The sequence below is a fragment of the Salvelinus fontinalis genome, chromosome 19 (assembly GCF_029448725.1).
Source record: "Salvelinus fontinalis isolate EN_2023a chromosome 19, ASM2944872v1, whole genome shotgun sequence".
Lineage (NCBI taxonomy): Eukaryota > Metazoa > Chordata > Actinopteri > Salmoniformes > Salmonidae > Salvelinus > Salvelinus fontinalis.
Genome location: NC_074683.1, coordinates 10,472,200 through 10,490,572, shown reverse-complemented (window position 1 = coordinate 10,490,572; position 18,373 = coordinate 10,472,200). Strand labels below are relative to the sequence as shown.

Below are 18,373 nucleotides of genomic sequence, written 5' to 3'. Positions count from 1 at the left end.
ATTGTCACTCTACTCCCAAGTCTTTAGGTAGGCCTAAGACAGGGTAAAAAAAAACTAGACCTAGACTACCGTTCAAAAGTTGGGGGTCACTTAGAAATGTCCTTGTTTTTTAAAAGAAAAGCAATTTTTTTGTCCATTAAAATAACATCAAATTGATCAGAAATAGTGTAGACATTGTCAATGTTGTAAATTACTATTGTAGTGGGAAATGGCAGATTTTTTATGGAATATCTACATAGGTATACAGAGGTCCATTATCAGCAACCATCACTCCGGTGTTCCAATGGCACGTTGTGTTAGCTAATCCAAGTATATCATTTAAAAAGGCTAATTGATCATTAGAAAACCGTTTTGCAATTATGTTAGCACAGCTGAAACTGTTGTCCTTGTTAAAGAAGCAATAAAACTGGCCTTCTTTAGACTAGATGAGTATCTGGAGCATCAGCATTTGTGGGTTCGATAACAGGCTCAAAATGGCCAGAAACAAAGAACTTTCTTCTGAAACTCGTCAGTCTATTCTTGTTCTGAGAAATTAAGGCTTTTCCACGCGAGAAATTGCCAAGAAACTGAAGATCTCGTACAACGCTGTGTATTACTCCCTTCACATAACAGCACAAACTGGCTCTACCCAGAATAGAAAGAGGAGTGGGAGGCCCCGGTGCACAACTGAGCAAGAGGACAAGTCCTCAACCGGCAGCTTCATTAAATAGTACATGCAAAACACCAGTCTCAATGTCAAGAGAGAAGAGGTGACTCCGGGATGCTGGCCTTCAATCTTCTACAATAGTCATTTACAACATTAACAATGTCTACACTGTATTTCTGATCAATTTTATGTTTTTTTTTTATGGACAAAACAAAATGCTTCTCTCTCAAAAACTACATTTCTAAGTGACCCAAATTGTTTAACGGTAGTGTAAATGGTTCCTCATTGTACTTTTAATTTAGTTTTAAATATAGCCTATTTTTTAAATCCAGACTTATTTGCACTGTTTGGTTATTTTCATACTTATTGTTTATTTTATAACTTGTATATTTAGGATTTTTACAATTTGATATAAAAGGTATAAGGATAATGGGCTTATTTGTTTTTAGCCTAAGCCAAGTTCATTCCCTTTTCAAGTTTTATAAAGTCATTTTTGTATCTGATTGATGTTGGCTTTGATAATACTGCACAATTTGTTAAGTAAGCTATTCAAAATTGTTTGTGAGACAACTGACACCGACTCATGATTCATTTATTTTGTATTCCCGCTTATTGAAAGCTCTGCTGCAGGAGCTTATGTAATGCCCTTTGCGCAATTCAAGGACATTAACAAACACTTATTAATAAATATATTATAATATTGTCTAAGTATAACTTGTTGAAGTCAGGTGCTGCAAAGGAGGACCTAGAAAAACTGCAGTTGGCCCAGAACAAAACGGCATGTCTTGCTCTTCACTGTTATCAGAGGGTTAATATCAATACTATGCATGCCAGTCTCTCTTGGCTAAAAGTAGAGACTGATATTTATTTATAAAAAGAAGATGCGACCAATGTGTAGAAAATTCCAAATTGTTTGGATAATGAACTTACACAGTACTGACACCCACTTACCCCACCAAGGGTCTTTCCACAGTCCCCGAATCCAGGACAAATGCAATAAAACATACAGTATTATATAAACCCATGATTGCATGGAACTCCCATCTCAGATTGCTCAAGCGAACAGCAAACCTTGTTTCAAAAAACAGATAAAGCAACACCTCACAACTCCCCTATTTGATCTAGATATTGCGTGTGTGTGTGTATCTATTGATATGCAGGCTGTGTGTGACGTTTGACATCTATAAAGTTCCAACCTTGAGCTGTTCTTGTCTATTAATGTTCTGTATTATTTCATGTTTTAGGTTGTATGTGGACCCCAGGAAGAGTTGCTGCTGCTATCGCAACAGCTAATGGGGATTAGGGCTGGGTGATATGGCCAAAATCTCATATCCCGGTATAGGTCATTTCATATCCCGATAACGATACATATCACGATATACACACGGTAAATTCAATGAATAAATCTTTATATAAAATGACCACATGTAAAGCCTATTTCTTATTACATTTTGAATTATACTCAACAAATAAAAGGTATTTGCATTTGGTACCTTGGGTCGAGTGTTAACACCAACTCACGAAACCCCCATTTCTCGACCGTGTAAATTGCGGCCATGTCTTTGCTAAGTTTTAACTGCAGCTGTTATCTCCTTCCATCTTCGTGATTCTTTGCCATATGGTGTGCCGCGGGCAAAAGCCTCTTGCAACATCTGAGTCGGGGGTTTGTTTGAAGCACTCGACTACTTGTTGGGGTCTCATCCATAGACTCTCTCCGTACTGTTTCACATGATTCTTGGGTAGGTGGCAAAAGAAGTTAGTGGTATTTGAGCCTGTTGTCGGGACCGGCCTGCGGCATATTTGGCAGAGGACGGTTTTCTGGTCCGTGTCAGACTTTTCATACCCAAACCATGTCCATGCGACCGACGTAACTCCTCTTTTAGGTACATTCTCCGTGCTCTGTGTTACAAATTGTGTTGCAAAGCGACTTCCAATTGACCAAAAATATTGCCATAAAGAATGTGATTTGCGACACAACGAAATAAACGATAGAGCATAATATGAAACCATAGAAAAACGTCTATCGTCACACGATATAATAAAATACCAAAGTAATGTTTACCTCAACCTTTGTCAGTAAGGGTAGTAACCCTATGTTTGGTTTGCGAAGATGGATTTTCCAACGGCACAATCTATTTTGCTTACATTGGTAAAGTAAAGCAGAAACGTATTGGTTTGTTTCCGCTCTCATTATTACTATACTATGTTTTTATTTAGGCTATTTCACAAACAACTTTCTGATGTAGAACTTATTTAGGCCTATACATTCATTCAACGGTTGATCATTTAAATTGAATGGGGATTGGGGCGAAAAAGTGAAATTACGGATTTTAAAACTATAAACCAGACAGCGGAGTGTCCCCTGCAAAACAGCATTTGGAAAAGAGGGGGGGGGGGGGGGGACACACACGTTATCTGACATTTTGCACTGCTTTGGTGCTCTCCGTTGTCTACAATCTACAATGTATTAATATCTACCTACCACATATTTATTGAAAATGTAGGCTATGGCAAAAAGGGAATTGGCCATTTAGCATGTCGCGCGCTGCCCCGACTCCATTCCTATTCAAAGGCTAAACCATTGTTTGTGACATCACAATGTTGTCACCATCGACGATGGCTGTCAATCATCATCGATATATGATGCTATCATAATATCGCCCAACCCTACTGTAGAGTAGTGGTAACAATAAGCAGCTCTTACCCATTCTCCTCGGCTTTTATCATGGCTAAAAGAGAGGATATACACCTGTTAACAATGTCTCGCAGGAAACTTTGAGGAACACATTTCATGTCTAAGAATGAATAGTACAAAGATAAATTCATGCAAAGGAATGAGACTGATCCATGTAATTCTTTTTGAACGAAGACCCCCTGCTATTTACACTGGTCTAGAGGATGAGTAGATGCGATCCCTGGTCCTTCACAGTAGATTATAAAAGGATCATTAATGCACAGGCTCACCTTCCAGATCTTCAAGCTCTTTGGGTTTGGTCCACCGGGACTCCTTAGTCTGGGAGTTATAGTAGTACGCCTTTCCATTGTCTGATTTATACTCCTTCCATGGGCATTTTGACAGCATTTGCTGCAAAGCACAAAGCAAAAATATGGCATGTCTACCAGACCTGGGTTCAAATACTATCAGGTATTTAAATTACTTTCAATACATTTCAAAACAAGTATTCAGATATTTGAAAACAGCATTATAAAATACTTTCAAAACAATTCGTTTTTTATTTATTTATTTACAAATAACCATTGAAATACTTGAATAAAAGTACTTGCTTTGGGGTGTGTATTTGAAAATACACCAAAAAAAGTATTTAAATAACATATACACGTATTTGAACTCAAGTATGGTCTAGACACGCTCCACAAATTGTGCCGGTGGCTAGAGCCTGGGAATGGCCTCTACTGTTAACGAGAAGATAGTGGGGAGGAATAGTATTTGCGTTCCAAATGGTACCCTATTCCTTACGTAGCACACTTTATTTTTTTTTTTTTACAAGCCCTACGGGTGCACTATGAAGGGAAGTAATGAACTATAAAGGGAACAGGATGCCATTTAGGACACAGCCATAGTGTGTGGGGAGGGATGGGTACGGGGGTTCAGTTTGTAAGGCCTTACTTCTGCAGGAGATTTCAGGTCGTCAGGCTTCTCCCAAGAAGACTGCTTGGTCTCTGTGTTGTAGTAGTAGGTCTTCCCATCCATAGACTTGTGTTCTGTCCACACAGACTTCTGAGGATGACAACCACACTTTGCCTTCACCAATCAACAACACTTGCAACAGGTAAATGAAGGGCTCTGTGATACAAATTCTACATTTGCATGGAAAGTACTAGATTTCAAACCATTAAATCAAGCAGTTTTTCATCCCCAATTTTTTTTTTCCATCTAAGGCTATAACAAAATTAAATTAAGTCTACATCTTTGCACAGAAAACAACTGGCCATCTGTGGTTAGGAAGAGTAAAGGCTTCCACTTAAAAATGTTCATTAACCTTCTTCGGTTGGTCATCCTGTGGCGTGCCATTTGTGGTACCCTGTTGAACATTACACATAGCAGGGTCGGTCATTATATACTGCTAGAGATCATTACATGAACTTATCCACAGAAATGAGGCTGTACTTACAACTGTTCCAGGCGCAGCAGTGACTGTAAAAACAAAAAACTTAATAATTAGAATTCATAAAATCACTAAGACAATAACAATAAAAGCTTTTTCTAAATTAAATAAATAAAAAATAGACCGATTCAAGCCTTACCAGTTGTGTCCACTCCAGGCTGCGGAAGAGATCATTTTATTAGTTAACAAAGATGATGACCTGAATTTGCTTCATTAACACAACACAAGCTTGTACCCTCGAGCGTCTAACACAAAGACAAAAATCTCTGTGGTCTTGATACATCAGAGTTGACAGGTGGAAGGTTTATTTGACAGCTTGCAGCTCTTAGTGCATATAGTTAAACAGCTGGCTGCTGTCGAAAGCAACACACAGACTGAAATGTAGCTTCCATAAATCACTCAACCATTTACTGGAGGGAGAAACCTGGAGTGTAAGGATGTGATGCTCCATTTAACAAGATGTTTTAAGTGGTAAAAAAAAGTAAGTTGTTTTTCTTTGACTTTTCTCCAATTTAAGATTGAAATGATCTTGTCCCCGAAGCACTTTGAATGTCTACTGAGACACAAATTGTATTCATTTGAGCTACTCCACTCCAGATAGCATTCATCCAAAGCAAACTAACAGTGCCTTCAGAAAGTATTCAACCACCTTGATTTTCCCCCCACATTTTGTGTTACAGACTGAATTAAAATGGATTCAATTAGATTGTGTCACTGATCTACCTCAATGTCAAAGTGGATTTTTGTTATGAGAATGTATTACAGATAAATAAAAAATGTAAAGCTGTAATGTCTTTTCCAGAAGCCCATTAAGTATTCAACCCCTTTTTTATGGAAAGCCTAAATAGGTTCAGCAGTAAATATTTACTTAAGTCACATAAGTTCCATTGTTAACTGAACCAGTATCTGGACAGAGGAGAAAATGAATGACAAATCTCCTCTAGCCCAGTTAGAAACCATTCATTTTCCCATAAGGTTTTTGTATTTAACCTTTATTTTGACAGGGAGACAATGCTGAGACCATGGTCTCTTTTCCAGAAGCCCTGTATAACACCACAATACACAGCAAAATAAACATCCCTTTTTCAGGACCCTGTCTTTCAAAGATAATTTGTAAAAATCCAAATAGCTTCACAGATCATTGTAAAGGGTTTAAAACACTGTTTAATGAACATGCACCTGTGGAACGGTCGTTAAGGCAATTAAGGTCAGTTATGAAAACTTAGGACACTAAAGAGGCCCTTCTACTGACTCTGAAAAACACCAAAAGAAAGATGCCCAGTGTCCCTGCTCATCTGTGTGAACGTGGCTTAGGCATGCTGCAAGGAGGCACAAGGACTGCAGATGTGGCCAGGGCAATAAAATGCAATGTCTGTACTGTGAGACGCCTAAGACAGCGCTACAGGGAGACAGGACGGACAGCTGATGGTCCTCGCAGTTGCAGACCATGTGTAACAACACCTGTACAGGATCGGTACATCCGAACATCCCACATGTGGGACAGGTACAGGATGGCAAAAACAGCCCGAGTTAAACCAGGAACACACAATCCCTCCATCAGTGCTCAGACTGTCCGCAATAAGCTGAGAGAGGATGAAATGAGGGCTTGTAGGCATGTTGTAAGGCAACAACGTTGCCTATGGGCACAAACCCACCGTCGCTGGCCCAAACAAAACTGACAAAAAGTGCTCTTCACTGACGAGTCGCGGTTTTGTCTCACCAGAGGTGATGGTCGGATTCGTGTTTATCGTCGAAGGAATGAGCGTTACACCAAGGCCTGTACTCTGGAGCGGGATCGATTTGGAGGTAGAGGGTCCATCATAGTCTGGGGTAGTGTGTCACAGCATCATCGGACTGAGCTTGTTGTCATTGCAGGCAATCTCAACGCTGTGCATTACAGGGAAGACATCTTCCTCCATGTGGTACCGTTCCTGCAGGCTCATCCTGACATTACCCTCCAGCATGACAATGCCACCAGCCATACTGCTCGTTCTCTGCGTGATTTCCTGCAAGAGAGGAATGTCAGTGGTCTGCCATGGCCATCCCCCACAGAAATGTCCAGGAACTTGCAGGTGCCTTGGTGGTAGAGTGGGGTAACATCTCATAGTGAGAACTGGCAAATCTGGTTCAGTCAATGAGGAGGAGATGCACTGCAGTACTTAATGCAGCTGGTGGCCACACCAGATACTGACTCTTAGTTTTGACCCCATCTTTGTTCTGGGACACATTATTCAATTTCTGTTAGTCACATGACTGTGGAACTTGTTCAGTTTGTCTCAGTTGTTGAATCTTGTCATGTTCATACAAATATTTACACGTTAAGTTTGCTGAAAATAAACGCAGTTGACAGTGAGAGGACGTTTATTTTTTTGCTGAGTTTACAATAAACTACACATTTATATACACAACAATATGAAAAACATACCAAACCATAAAAATAGTTTATTCAGTAAAACAGTCCCCTAACCACAGTCAAATGCTTTAGAGGCACCAATTCTTCAAATTTTAAAGTGTATTGTAGATCATTCCACACATAAAAGGTGCAATGAAATTAAAAGGCTGATTTGCTTAACTCTAAACACCAAAGAGATCTCCAGAGTTTACCAAACCTGTGAATGGGTATGATAACTTGTCAACTTTTATAATTGGTTTGATTAGACAGCTCAGCAAGCGTTATGTCAAAATATGTTCATTACTGACCAAATATGGAGTTTCCCTGAGCATCTACCATAATTTACTGCTGTCACCTAGGGCTGTTGCGGTGACTATTACCGCCACACCGGTGGTCACAAGTCATGAAGGCAGTCAAATTAATTCCACCTGACCGTTTAGTCACGGTAATTAGACTTCTCCCAAGCTGATAGCGCTGATGGTCATTAGCAGCCTACCAAACTTGCTAACTGCCTGGTACTCAGCACTCGATTGTCCCTCTAATCACTCGGACATCAATGCAAATCTAATCAAACACTTCGAGAGCCCATGAGTTCATGTTGCGCAATATTTCTATAGGCTATGCAATTGCACGAGAAAACAGAGTGCTATCCTCTTTACTAGAGGCCTCCATCAGCGTTCTTTCGGCTAGGCCAACTATATTTATTTATTCCTAATATTAAGCACATTGCTTATCTTTACAAAAGGAGTAAAGCCTACCTGGCTGGCATGAAAACGAACCACGGGAAAAGCGTCCTCCATTCGCTATATAAGTGCATAGATTGCATGTATTTTTGTTTCGAGATAGGTGTATGATAATGGTCCAATATAAATCAAAACAAGTCTGATGGGTGACAATATTATCCTATCACTTGCTAATAATATATTATCACTTGTAAATGATGCCCAGCGTAAGGCAAGAAACAATGCCTTTTGCAACTTTTTCAAATCATAGTCGCACACCTCGTGTAGCCTAGCCCATAGGCCTATATGTTTTGATAATGTTTTTATCACAACTAATGTGGCCTAATAACCTCTTAAAATTAAGCACACTTTAAGGGGTGTAGAGCCTAACTGGCATACATAAGCAGCCCGCGAGTTTCAAGTTTGGGGAAGATAATTTACCATAAAAGTGCACCTTGATAATAAAAGCATTACATGCAGAATCACGTGGTCACTTTTGACAATGGTGTTTTCCCGTGAATGGAACATTTGCACTTATAGCCTACTGCAGTGTGCGCATTGCTGCGCTTATATGAAGAAATAGCCTAATAGTTTATCAACATTTTAAGCTAAACGTTCTTATCTGTTACGTCAGCCACATTGCGTAAAAAAAGTTTGATGCTAGTGGTTGTATAAATTGGGAGCTATCGCATCCCACAACTGTCCCAGACTATGTTTGGAATATTTATTTCTGGCATAGAATAGATCAACTTTTGTACTAAGGGGGATAGTAGATTGACATAGGCTAGAGCTCTTGCTGTTTGTTAGGTCTACTCATGTTGTTGGCTGATGAAAAGTAAATGAGGACAGCTCTTCCCATATCTTCAATATGCACCTTGGAATTGGATAGGGACGCGCACAGTTGCGTCCCAAATGTGGGTGTCTTCACTTGTAGCCTGTGAGAAAGACTCGATGACGTGATGGAGAGCCATTTGAGTGAGAGGTGCTTCGGAGCACACAGCACTCAGGGAGAAGGGCACAATGGCCACTGGCTGCAAAAGGCCTACATTTTTATAGGGTGCATTATGGCCACACAAAGGGGATGCTTGTCAAATTTTGAATGAGAAACGAATGAAGTGTGTACAGCCAGCACAAAAAACAAAGCAGCTTTTTTTTTAATCGTATTTTTTCCCCACATCATGCAGACTTACAATGTATAAAAAAAATCACAACATATAGCCCAAAGTCTATAAAATAACTAAAGTTACATTAATAATTAAATTAAGCAAATAGGAGTACCTATTTCTTTGCTAACTGCTAAACACAGAATAGCCAGCCGTATGTGCGCACTCTCTCAAATTGTTTGGAGAAAATATCCTTTCTATTTTATTAATCTTTGTTCCATTCTGTTCTTCATGCTATAAAATAATGCCACGGAATTCTAAGCAAATCTTGTCTGTTAAATGAACTAGTGTAGCCCACAGCCACTTGGCATAGTCAGATCAGGACCTAACATAAGGACAACTCAGAGTATACTATTCTGTTCTTCTATATAGACTACAGATGCTAAATGTGTTCATGTCAATTACCGTGAGACCGACAGTTATTTGCTTGACAATCACAGGCTGATGAAATTTCGTGACTGCCACAGCTCGTCACGCCCAGTATGTACTTTAAAAAAGTCTAAATAAAAACAGAAGCAACAGAAAAAATGTTTTGTCTGAAAATCTATGTATTGTTTTTACCAACAGTGCATGTTCCAAATCTACCTATTCGGAAAGGTCGCTGTAAAAACATACCCTATATTGTTTACTTACATTAAATATTATTACATTCCATGTAGCACGTGTCAAACAGGTTGATATGACGTTCATACACTGTTGTAGGTGATAAAAATCTGTGCTTTTTTATGATTCTGTACTGCTGCTAGATCAGCCGACATGTGAGTGGCAGTAATTCATGGTTTATTGGAGGTGTTGAAGAGGTGAATTTGGCGCATGCGCACTTGGTCAGAAACAATACATCGATTCTTTCCAGACAAATTCTCTCAGTTGCTCGTAAAATGTTATTTTGACCTTTTTTGGAAGTACATACCGGGTGTGACGTCAGTAAATGACGATAGTTGCTCACGGAAACTCCATATTTGGTGAGTAACGAACGCATTTTGACATAACGCTTGCAGAGCTGTCTATAACCTAAAATATCCTAAAACACAAGGACAAATATAGACTGGTGTTTCTTACCAAGACGACATTGAATGTTCGACTTAAAAATCAGCTTGAAAATCTATGGCAAGACTTCAAAATAGCTGTCTAACAATGATCAACAACAAACTTGACAGAGCTTGAAGAGTTTTTAAAATAAAAATGGGCAAATATTGTGTGCAAAGCTTAGAAGACTCAGCTGGAATTTCTTCCAAAGTTGATTCTAACATTGAATCAAGGGTTGAATACTTATCTAAATCAAGATACATTAGTGTCATTATAAAAAAATACACATTATAATTTTTCTTCCATTTTGACAGAGTATTTTGTGCAGATTTAAATTAATTTCAATCCCACTTTGTAAAACAAAATGTGGAAAAAGTCAAGGGGGTTGAATACTTTCTAGCGCTGAGCGATTAGTGCTTTTTGAGATCGGTTTGGTTTCCGTTTGATTATGAAAAATACCTTGGCATTGTTGAATACTCGTTTTTGATTGGCTTGAAGGGCATTCTAGAGGGTGCATTATTTCCCTATATAACGCACAGTATATTAGCACGGTAGAATTCAATGTCAGAAGTATTACAATGTAAACGTACTTTTAATCCATCTGTCTGCATATTTCAAGACATATCATATCATATGCAGTGAGATACCCAATGTGCAGGACGAGTGTCTTCTTATCACTCATCTTGAAAAAAAGATATACTACAAACTTGGCACTTAATCAATCCACCATCATGAAAAAAAATCTAATGATTTATTATGGAAATAGCAGGCAGTAGGGATGGGGGTGTGAGCATGCAGGTCTGGGTAGATGAGATGTAGTCGGCGTTTGTGTGCGTCTAAGTTATTGTTCGTATGTTTGTATATGGTGTAAAAAACGTATATACACACAGAACATAACTATAAACACAACAATTTCAAAGACTGTACTGAGTTACAGTTCAAATAAGGAAATCAGTCCATTGAAATAAATATATTAGGCTCTAATCTACGGATCTCCACCTTAAATGTTTTTTTTTTTACAGAGCTACACGATTCACATAGATGACCTATTTTGAAAACAAAATGGTAAATATCGCCGAAAAGTGGCGAGTTTGCATCTCTGTAAGAGAACGTGTACCTGTACAGTTCTATGACGATTTTTTTGTTACCTAATTAAGTTAAAAGTGTAGAATTATTATGGAGATGGGATGTACGTGTTCAAGTTGTGTTGAATATTTAAATCCCTCTATATTGGTAGCCTATGTCTGTATTGGTAAGTGTTCCTATGCTTTGCCACGTTAGCTAATGGTGTCACTCCTGACAACCTGAGGGCTCTATTTTAAAAAGTGCAAAGCACAACATTGAGACAGTGGAGGAGGCAGGCGAGTGAGTTTACCGGTCCTGTTGGCTGCATCGCTGCAGCAGGCATGTGAGGGGGCATCATCATCCCGGGCATCATAGGTGGCATCATGCCTGGTATCTAATAAAAGAGCATCATGAAATATTCATTGGACCCGTTAATTTCACCCCCTGCCTGGCGCACTGGGTGCACGCTGGGTATTAATACACAGTGAGAGCAGCCATGGCAGGGTGAGAGCGAAGAACTGAGTCTTATACAGTGCGAACGGAGCCACAGCTTGTGATCTGTGAAGCAGTGACGCTCCAATCTTCAGTTCTTCGCCGCCACCTGAGCCCCGTTTCTGAGGCAGGCAGCTGGATCATACACATCTCGGATCACACCTTTTTCATTTGGATAATGAGATCACACACTCCCCTCCGTATGCATCTGGACAGTGAAGCTAACATTTGGAATTTGGCTCTATACTCCAGCATTTTGGATTTGATATCAAATGTTTTATACGAGGCGACAGTACAGAATGTCACCTTTAATTTGAGGCATACCAGGGCTCTGGACTTTTGCCTAATAGGAAGTGAATGGTGAATAATGTAGTCATTTTTTTATTCACTTTGTAAAAAATAAATGTTTGTGAACACTACTACATTAATGTTGATGCTACCATGATTATGGATAATAATGAATGAATGAATCGTGAATGATGATGAGTGAGAAAGTTAAAGAAGCAAAGATCATACCCCCCAAAAAATGCTTCCCTCCCCCATTATTGGTAATGGTGAGATGTTCGCATGTTTTGTTGTAGCCTCCAACCTTCTCACTCATCATTATTTATGATCTTTTACTTATTATTTTGGTTAAAGGCCCAGTGCGGCCAAAAATGTGATTGTCCTGTGTTACACACACACACATATATACATATATACAGTATATCACAAAAGTGAGTACACCCCTTACATTTTTGTAAATATTTGAGTATTTCTTTTCATGTGACAACACTGAAGAAATGACACTTTGCTACAATGTAAAGTAGTGAGTGTACAGCTTGTATAACAGTGTAAATTTGCTGTCCCCTCAAAATAACTCAACACACAGCCATTAATGTCTAAACCGCTGGCAACAAAAGTGAGTACACCCCTAAGTGAAAATGTCCAAATTGGGCCCAAAGTGTCAATATTTTGTGTGGCCACCATCATTTTCCAGCACTGCCTTAACCCTCTTGGGCATGGAGTTCACCAGAGCTTCACAGGTTGCCACTGGAGTCGTCTTCCACTCCTCCATGACGACATCACGGAGCTGGTGGATGTTAGAGACCTTGCACTCCTCCACCTTCCATTTGAGGATGCCTCACAGATGCTCAATAGGGTTTAGGTCTGGAGACATGCTTGGCCAGTCCATCACCTTTACTTTCAGCTTTTTTAGCAAGGCAGTGGTCGTCTTGGAGGTGTGTTTGGGGTCGTTATCATGTTGGAATACTGCCCTGCGGCCCAGTCTCCGAAGGGAGGGGATCATACTCTGCTTCAGTATGTCACAGTACATGTTGGCATTCAAGGTTCCCTCAATGAACTGTAGCTCCCCAGTGACGGCAGCACTCATGCAGCCCCAGACCATGACACTCCCACCACCATGCTTGACTGTAGGCAAGACACACTTGTCTTTGTACTCCTCACCTGGTTGCCGCCACTCACCATCTGAACCAAATAAGTTTATCTTGGTCTCATCAGACCACAGGACATGTTTCCAGTAATCCATGTCCTTAGTCTGCTTGTCTTCAGCAAACTGTTTGCGGGCTTTCTTGTGCATCATCTTTAGAAGAGGCTTCCTTCTGGGACGACAGCCATGCAGACCAATTTGATGCAGTATACGGCGTATGGTCTGAGCACTGACAGGCTGACCCCCCACCCCTTTAACCTCTGCAGCAATGCTGGCAGCAATCATACGTCTATTTCCCAAAGACAACCTCTGGATATGACGCTGAGCACGTGCACTCAACTTCTTTGGTCGACCATGGCGAGGCCTGTTCTGAGTGGAACCTGTCCAGTTAAACCGCTGTATGGTCTTGGCCACCGTGCTACAGCTCAGTTTCAGGGTCTTGGCAATCTTCTTATAGCCCAGGCCATCTTTATGTAGAGCAACAATTATTTTTTTCAGATCCTCAGAGAGTTCTTTGCCATGAGGTGCCATGTTAAACTTCCAGTGACCAGTCAGTATGAGGGAGTGTGAGAGCGATGACACCAAATTTAACACACCTGCTCCCCATTCACACCTGAGACCTTGTAACACTAACGAGTCACATGACACCGGGGAGGGAAAATGGCTAATTGGGCCCAATTTGGACATTTTCACTTAGGGGTGTACTCACTTTTGTTGCCAGCGGTTTAGACATTAATGGCTGTGTGTTGAGTTATTTTGAGGGGACAACAAATTTACACTGTTATACAAGCTGTACACTCACTACTTTACATTGTAGCAAAGTGTCATTTCTTCAGTGTTGTCACATGAAAAGATATACTCAAATATTTACAAAAATGTGAGGGGTGTACTCACTTTTGTGATATACTGTAAATACACACATACATACACATACATACACACATATATATATATATACATACATACATACATACATACATACATATATATACATACATACATACATATATATACATACATACATACATACATATATATACATACATACATACATACATATATATACATACATACATACATACATACATACATACATACATACATACATACATATATATATATACATACATACATACATACATACATACATACATACATACATATATATATATATGCACACACACACTATAAGGTAGGAATAATATGGTGAAATTGTGAAAATTATAATAATGCTCTTTTAGTGTAAAAGCTGTTTGAAAAGGCCACCTGACATTTCAACCTGCCTGGTGAAATCATCAGGCAGTAAATTAGTTAATAGACCAATAAGAGAGTTCCCAACCTCTGTTCCATGGTCATACTTTCACAGTATTATTCCAACCTCAGTGTGGAAGTATATATAAAGAATCAAATTTTTTACTGAACTGGGCCTTTAAATCCAAAATGCTGGAGTATAGAGCCACATTTTACATCACTGTCCAGATACATAAAGAGGGTAGTGTTAGTTTATATTGGCAGCAAATAGTACAAACCCAAGTGATTAGAATATTTTTGTGCCAACTCTTGGGAAACGGTAGTGGTACTTAAAAACCATTGCTACACACTCCAAAGAGTCAACCAAAGCTAAGCTTCTGGTCCAAAATTCAATAGGCCTTACATTTAATTAAAATCGAATCACTACACGAGGCTAGCATTGGAGGACTAGGTTGTTGAGCGCTAAATTGGAAAATTCCAACAAATTACAAACGATTTATCGTTAAGGGTGTGGCCTATGTTCTGTGACGACAAGTGATAATGACATCTTAAAGCTTGATAGTCGGCTCACCTGTCCCATCGGTGGCATCATACCAGGTGGCATCATGCCAGGCGGCATGGGAGCCATGTTGGGAGGCCTCTGTCCCATGGGTGGAATTCCCATTGGTGGGTAATGAGGCGGCATTCCCGGTGGTCCCATCTAGACAGGTGAAAAAAATAGGAGACACATGCTGTGAGATTCAACACTCAAGGAGGCCCCATTTTGAGATGCCATTGGGAACACATAGAAGATACAAGTGTTTTCAAACACCAACTTACAAAAGGCGGTGGCATGCCTGAGGTTGGGACCCCAGCAAAAGGAGGTGCTTGGCTCTGGCCATTATTACCATCTGAAGACTGGACATGAATGAACAAGAGACCCCATTTATACAGTTACAGCTTGCACGTTAATATGGCTCACATATGTCCTGTACTAGACCTAGTCCTAACGGAAAACGTTTTGCAACTTAAACGAGTTTGTATTAGACTAATTCAGGTATGTCCAACCCTGTCTTGCTTCCGGTTGGTTCCTATAGTAAACGGTTAGGCAGTTTTCGTCGCAAAACGGTTTACCCGCGGGGTGTTCAGCGGGCTGTTCAGTTCTTTTGCAACCAAATTTTGCTAATAACATGCAGGCTATTTAGATAATACAGTTACCGCCATTGCTAGCCAACATAGCTACCATGAACTATTCAATACATTGACTGGCTAGCTGCTATTCTCGCGGAGTGTCAACGCCAACATATTGCTAACTAATTGGATAACGTGATTTGTTCACACACGTAACTCCTCCACAAATAACATTACCCCTTTAACGCTTGTCTAACTGTTGCTAGGTACTGAAAAAGGATTCCCTACAGCAGTACGCTAACGTTAGCGAAGTAGCTGCAAACTAGCTGAGTAACGTTAACTGTTGGCTTAGCTAGCTACCTAGCTAGCAACAGTTGACGAAACACACCAAGCAAATTAAATATAGCTATGTTGGTTATCCCCTTTCATATAATGATTGTTTATGCCAAACACCTCATAAAGTATGATACTTAAATTAGCTAGTAATTGAAAATATGGACATATTATCAATAAACTGTACTCACCATGTTGACTTCACGGTGAGCGTCCAGACCTGGCCACTCCACAATAACGTGCAATCTGATTGGTTAGTTTGCCTATGAATGAAAGGGCAAAGGTGAACAACATTTTCTCAGTACAATCTGCGCACAGATTGTAACTTGTAATTCTGTCGGGTAGACAACGGATTTTTCGAGAACTCGTGGATTCTTTAGACTGAACAACCCCATCTTTTTTCGACTGAATGTTTTCTTCATAATATTCACATCTGAAATATATATTTTTTTATAAACTAAAGTATCAGCTATCACATCATGTAAAGCATCAAGCCTTTACCGGTTTTAGGTGATGGAGTTTTTTCTTAGATGGTCAAGGACATCAACCACCCGAGCAACGGCCTGTTCGACCCCCTACCATCCATAAGGCGAGGTCAGTACAGCTGCATCAAAGCTGTGACCACGAGACTGAAAAACAGCTTCCATCTCAGGGTAATCAGACTGTTAAATAGCCATCACTAGCCGGCTACCACCCTGTTACTCAACCTTGCAGGTAAGAGGCTGCTGCCCTAAATACAGTGCATTCGGAAAGTTTTCAGACCCCTTGACTTTTTCCTGATTTTGTTACCTTACAGTGGTATTCTAAAATTCCTAATCAATCTACAGACAATTCCCCATAATGACAAAGGGAAAACAGTTTTTTTGAAATTTTTGCTCATTTATAAAAATAAAAAAAACAGAAATACCTTATTTACATAAGTATTCAGACCCTTTGCTATGAGACTCGAAATTGAGCTCAGGTGCATCCTGTTTCCATTGATCTTACTTGAAAGGTTTCTACAACTTGATTGGAGTCCACCAGTGGTGAATTCAATTGATTGGACATGATTTGGAAAGGCACACACCTGTCTATATAAGGTACCACAGCTGACAGTGCATATCTGAGCAAAAACGGAGCCACAAGGACACGAGGAATTGTCCGTAGAACTCTGAGACAGGATTGTGTCGAGGCACAGATCTGGGGAAGGGTACCAAAACATTTCTGCAGCATTGAAAGTCCCCAAGAACGCAGTGGCCTCCATCATTCTTAAATGGAAGAAGTATGGCACCACCAAGACTCTTCCTAGAGCCGTCCAAACTGAGCAATCCAGTGGGAAGGGACTTGGTCAAGGAGGTGACCAAGAACCCAATGGTCACTCTGACAGAGCTCTAGAGTTCCTCTGTGGAGATGGGAGAACCTTCTAGAATGACAACCATCTCTGCAACACTCCACCAATCAGGCCTTTATGGTAGAGTGGCCAGACTGAAGCCACTCTACAGTAAAAGGCGCACGACACCCCGCTTGGAGTTTGCCAAAAGGCACCTAAAGGACTCAGACCATGAGAAACTAGATTCTCTGGTCTGATGAAACCAAGATAAACTCTTGGCCTGCATGCCACGCGTCACATCTTTATTTTTTTATTTTTTTATTTTACCGTTATTTTACCAGGTAAGTTGACTGAGAACACGTTCTCATTTGCAGCAACGACCTGGGGAATAGTTACAGGGGAGAGGAGGGGGATGAATGAGCCAATTGTAAACTGGGGATTATTAGGTGACCATGATGGTTTGAGGGTCAGATTGGGAATTTAGCCAGGACACCGGGGTTAACACCCCTACTCTTACGATAAGTGCCATGGGATCTTTAATGACCTCAGAGAGTCAGGACACCCGTTTAACGTCCCATCCGAAAGACGGCACCCTACACAGGGCAGTGTCCCCAATCACTGCCCTGGGGCATTGGGATATTTTTTAGACCAGAGGAAAGAGTGCCTCCTACTGGCCCTCCAACACCACTTCCAGCAGCATCTGGTCTCCCATCCAGGGACTGACCAGGACCAACCCTGCTTTAGCTTCAGAAGCAAGCCAGCAGTGGTATGCAGGGTGGTATGCTGCTGGCTTATAGAAACTGAAGAGGAATCTAGAGGAAACCTGGCACCATCTCTATGGTGAAGCATGCTGGTGACAGCATCATGCTGTGGGGATGTTTTTCAGCGGCAGGGACTGGGAGACTAGTCAGGATCGAGGGAAAGATGAACGGAGCAAAGTACAGAGAGATCCTCGATTAAAAACCTGTGGCCCAACCAGAGCCCGGACTTGAACCCAATCAAAAATCTCTAGAGAGACCTGGAAATAGCTGTGCAGCAACGCTCCCCATCCAACCTGACAGAGCTTGAAAGGATCTGCAGAGAATAATGGAAGATACTCCCCAAATACAGGTGTGCCAAGCTTGTAGCGTCATACCCAATAAAGCTTGAGGCTGTAATCGCTGCCAAAGGTGCTTCAACAAAGTACCGAGTAAAGGGTCTGAATACTTTTTTATACATCTGTTTTTGCTTTGTCATTATGGGGTATTGTGTGAAGATTGATGAGGGGGGGAAACTATTTAATCCATTTTAGAAAAAGGCTGTAAGGTA

At 40.5% G+C, this 18,373-nt stretch overlaps 1 protein-coding gene across 4 annotated transcripts in view; it reads right to left on the bottom strand.

Moving 5' to 3' along the window:
* Positions 1-16,044, bottom strand: part of LOC129816349 (pre-mRNA-processing factor 40 homolog A-like) — a 30,471-nt gene extending 14,427 nt beyond the window's left edge. For 2 of the 4 annotated variants that reach the window (XM_055870737.1, XM_055870739.1), the window contains exons 1-10: positions 15,948-16,038; positions 15,133-15,210; positions 14,885-15,013; positions 11,452-11,535; positions 4,913-4,931; positions 4,780-4,802; positions 4,648-4,689; positions 4,275-4,385; positions 3,611-3,731; positions 3,351-3,375 (exon numbers count right to left, since the gene is read on the bottom strand). In XM_055870737.1, coding sequence (XP_055726712.1) covers positions 3,351-3,375; positions 3,611-3,731; positions 4,275-4,385; positions 4,648-4,689; positions 4,780-4,802; positions 4,913-4,931; positions 11,452-11,535; positions 14,885-15,013; positions 15,133-15,210; positions 15,948-15,950 — 635 coding nt within the window. In that variant the 5' untranslated portion in view covers positions 15,951-16,038. Of the gene's footprint in view, positions 1-3,350; positions 3,376-3,610; positions 3,732-4,274; positions 4,386-4,647; positions 4,690-4,779; positions 4,803-4,912; positions 4,932-11,451; positions 11,536-14,884; positions 15,014-15,132; positions 15,211-15,947 lie in introns of all 4 variants that reach the window. The other 2 variants (XM_055870738.1, XM_055870740.1) reach the window with 2 other exon arrangements.
* Positions 16,045-18,373: the final 2,329 nt, after the last annotated feature.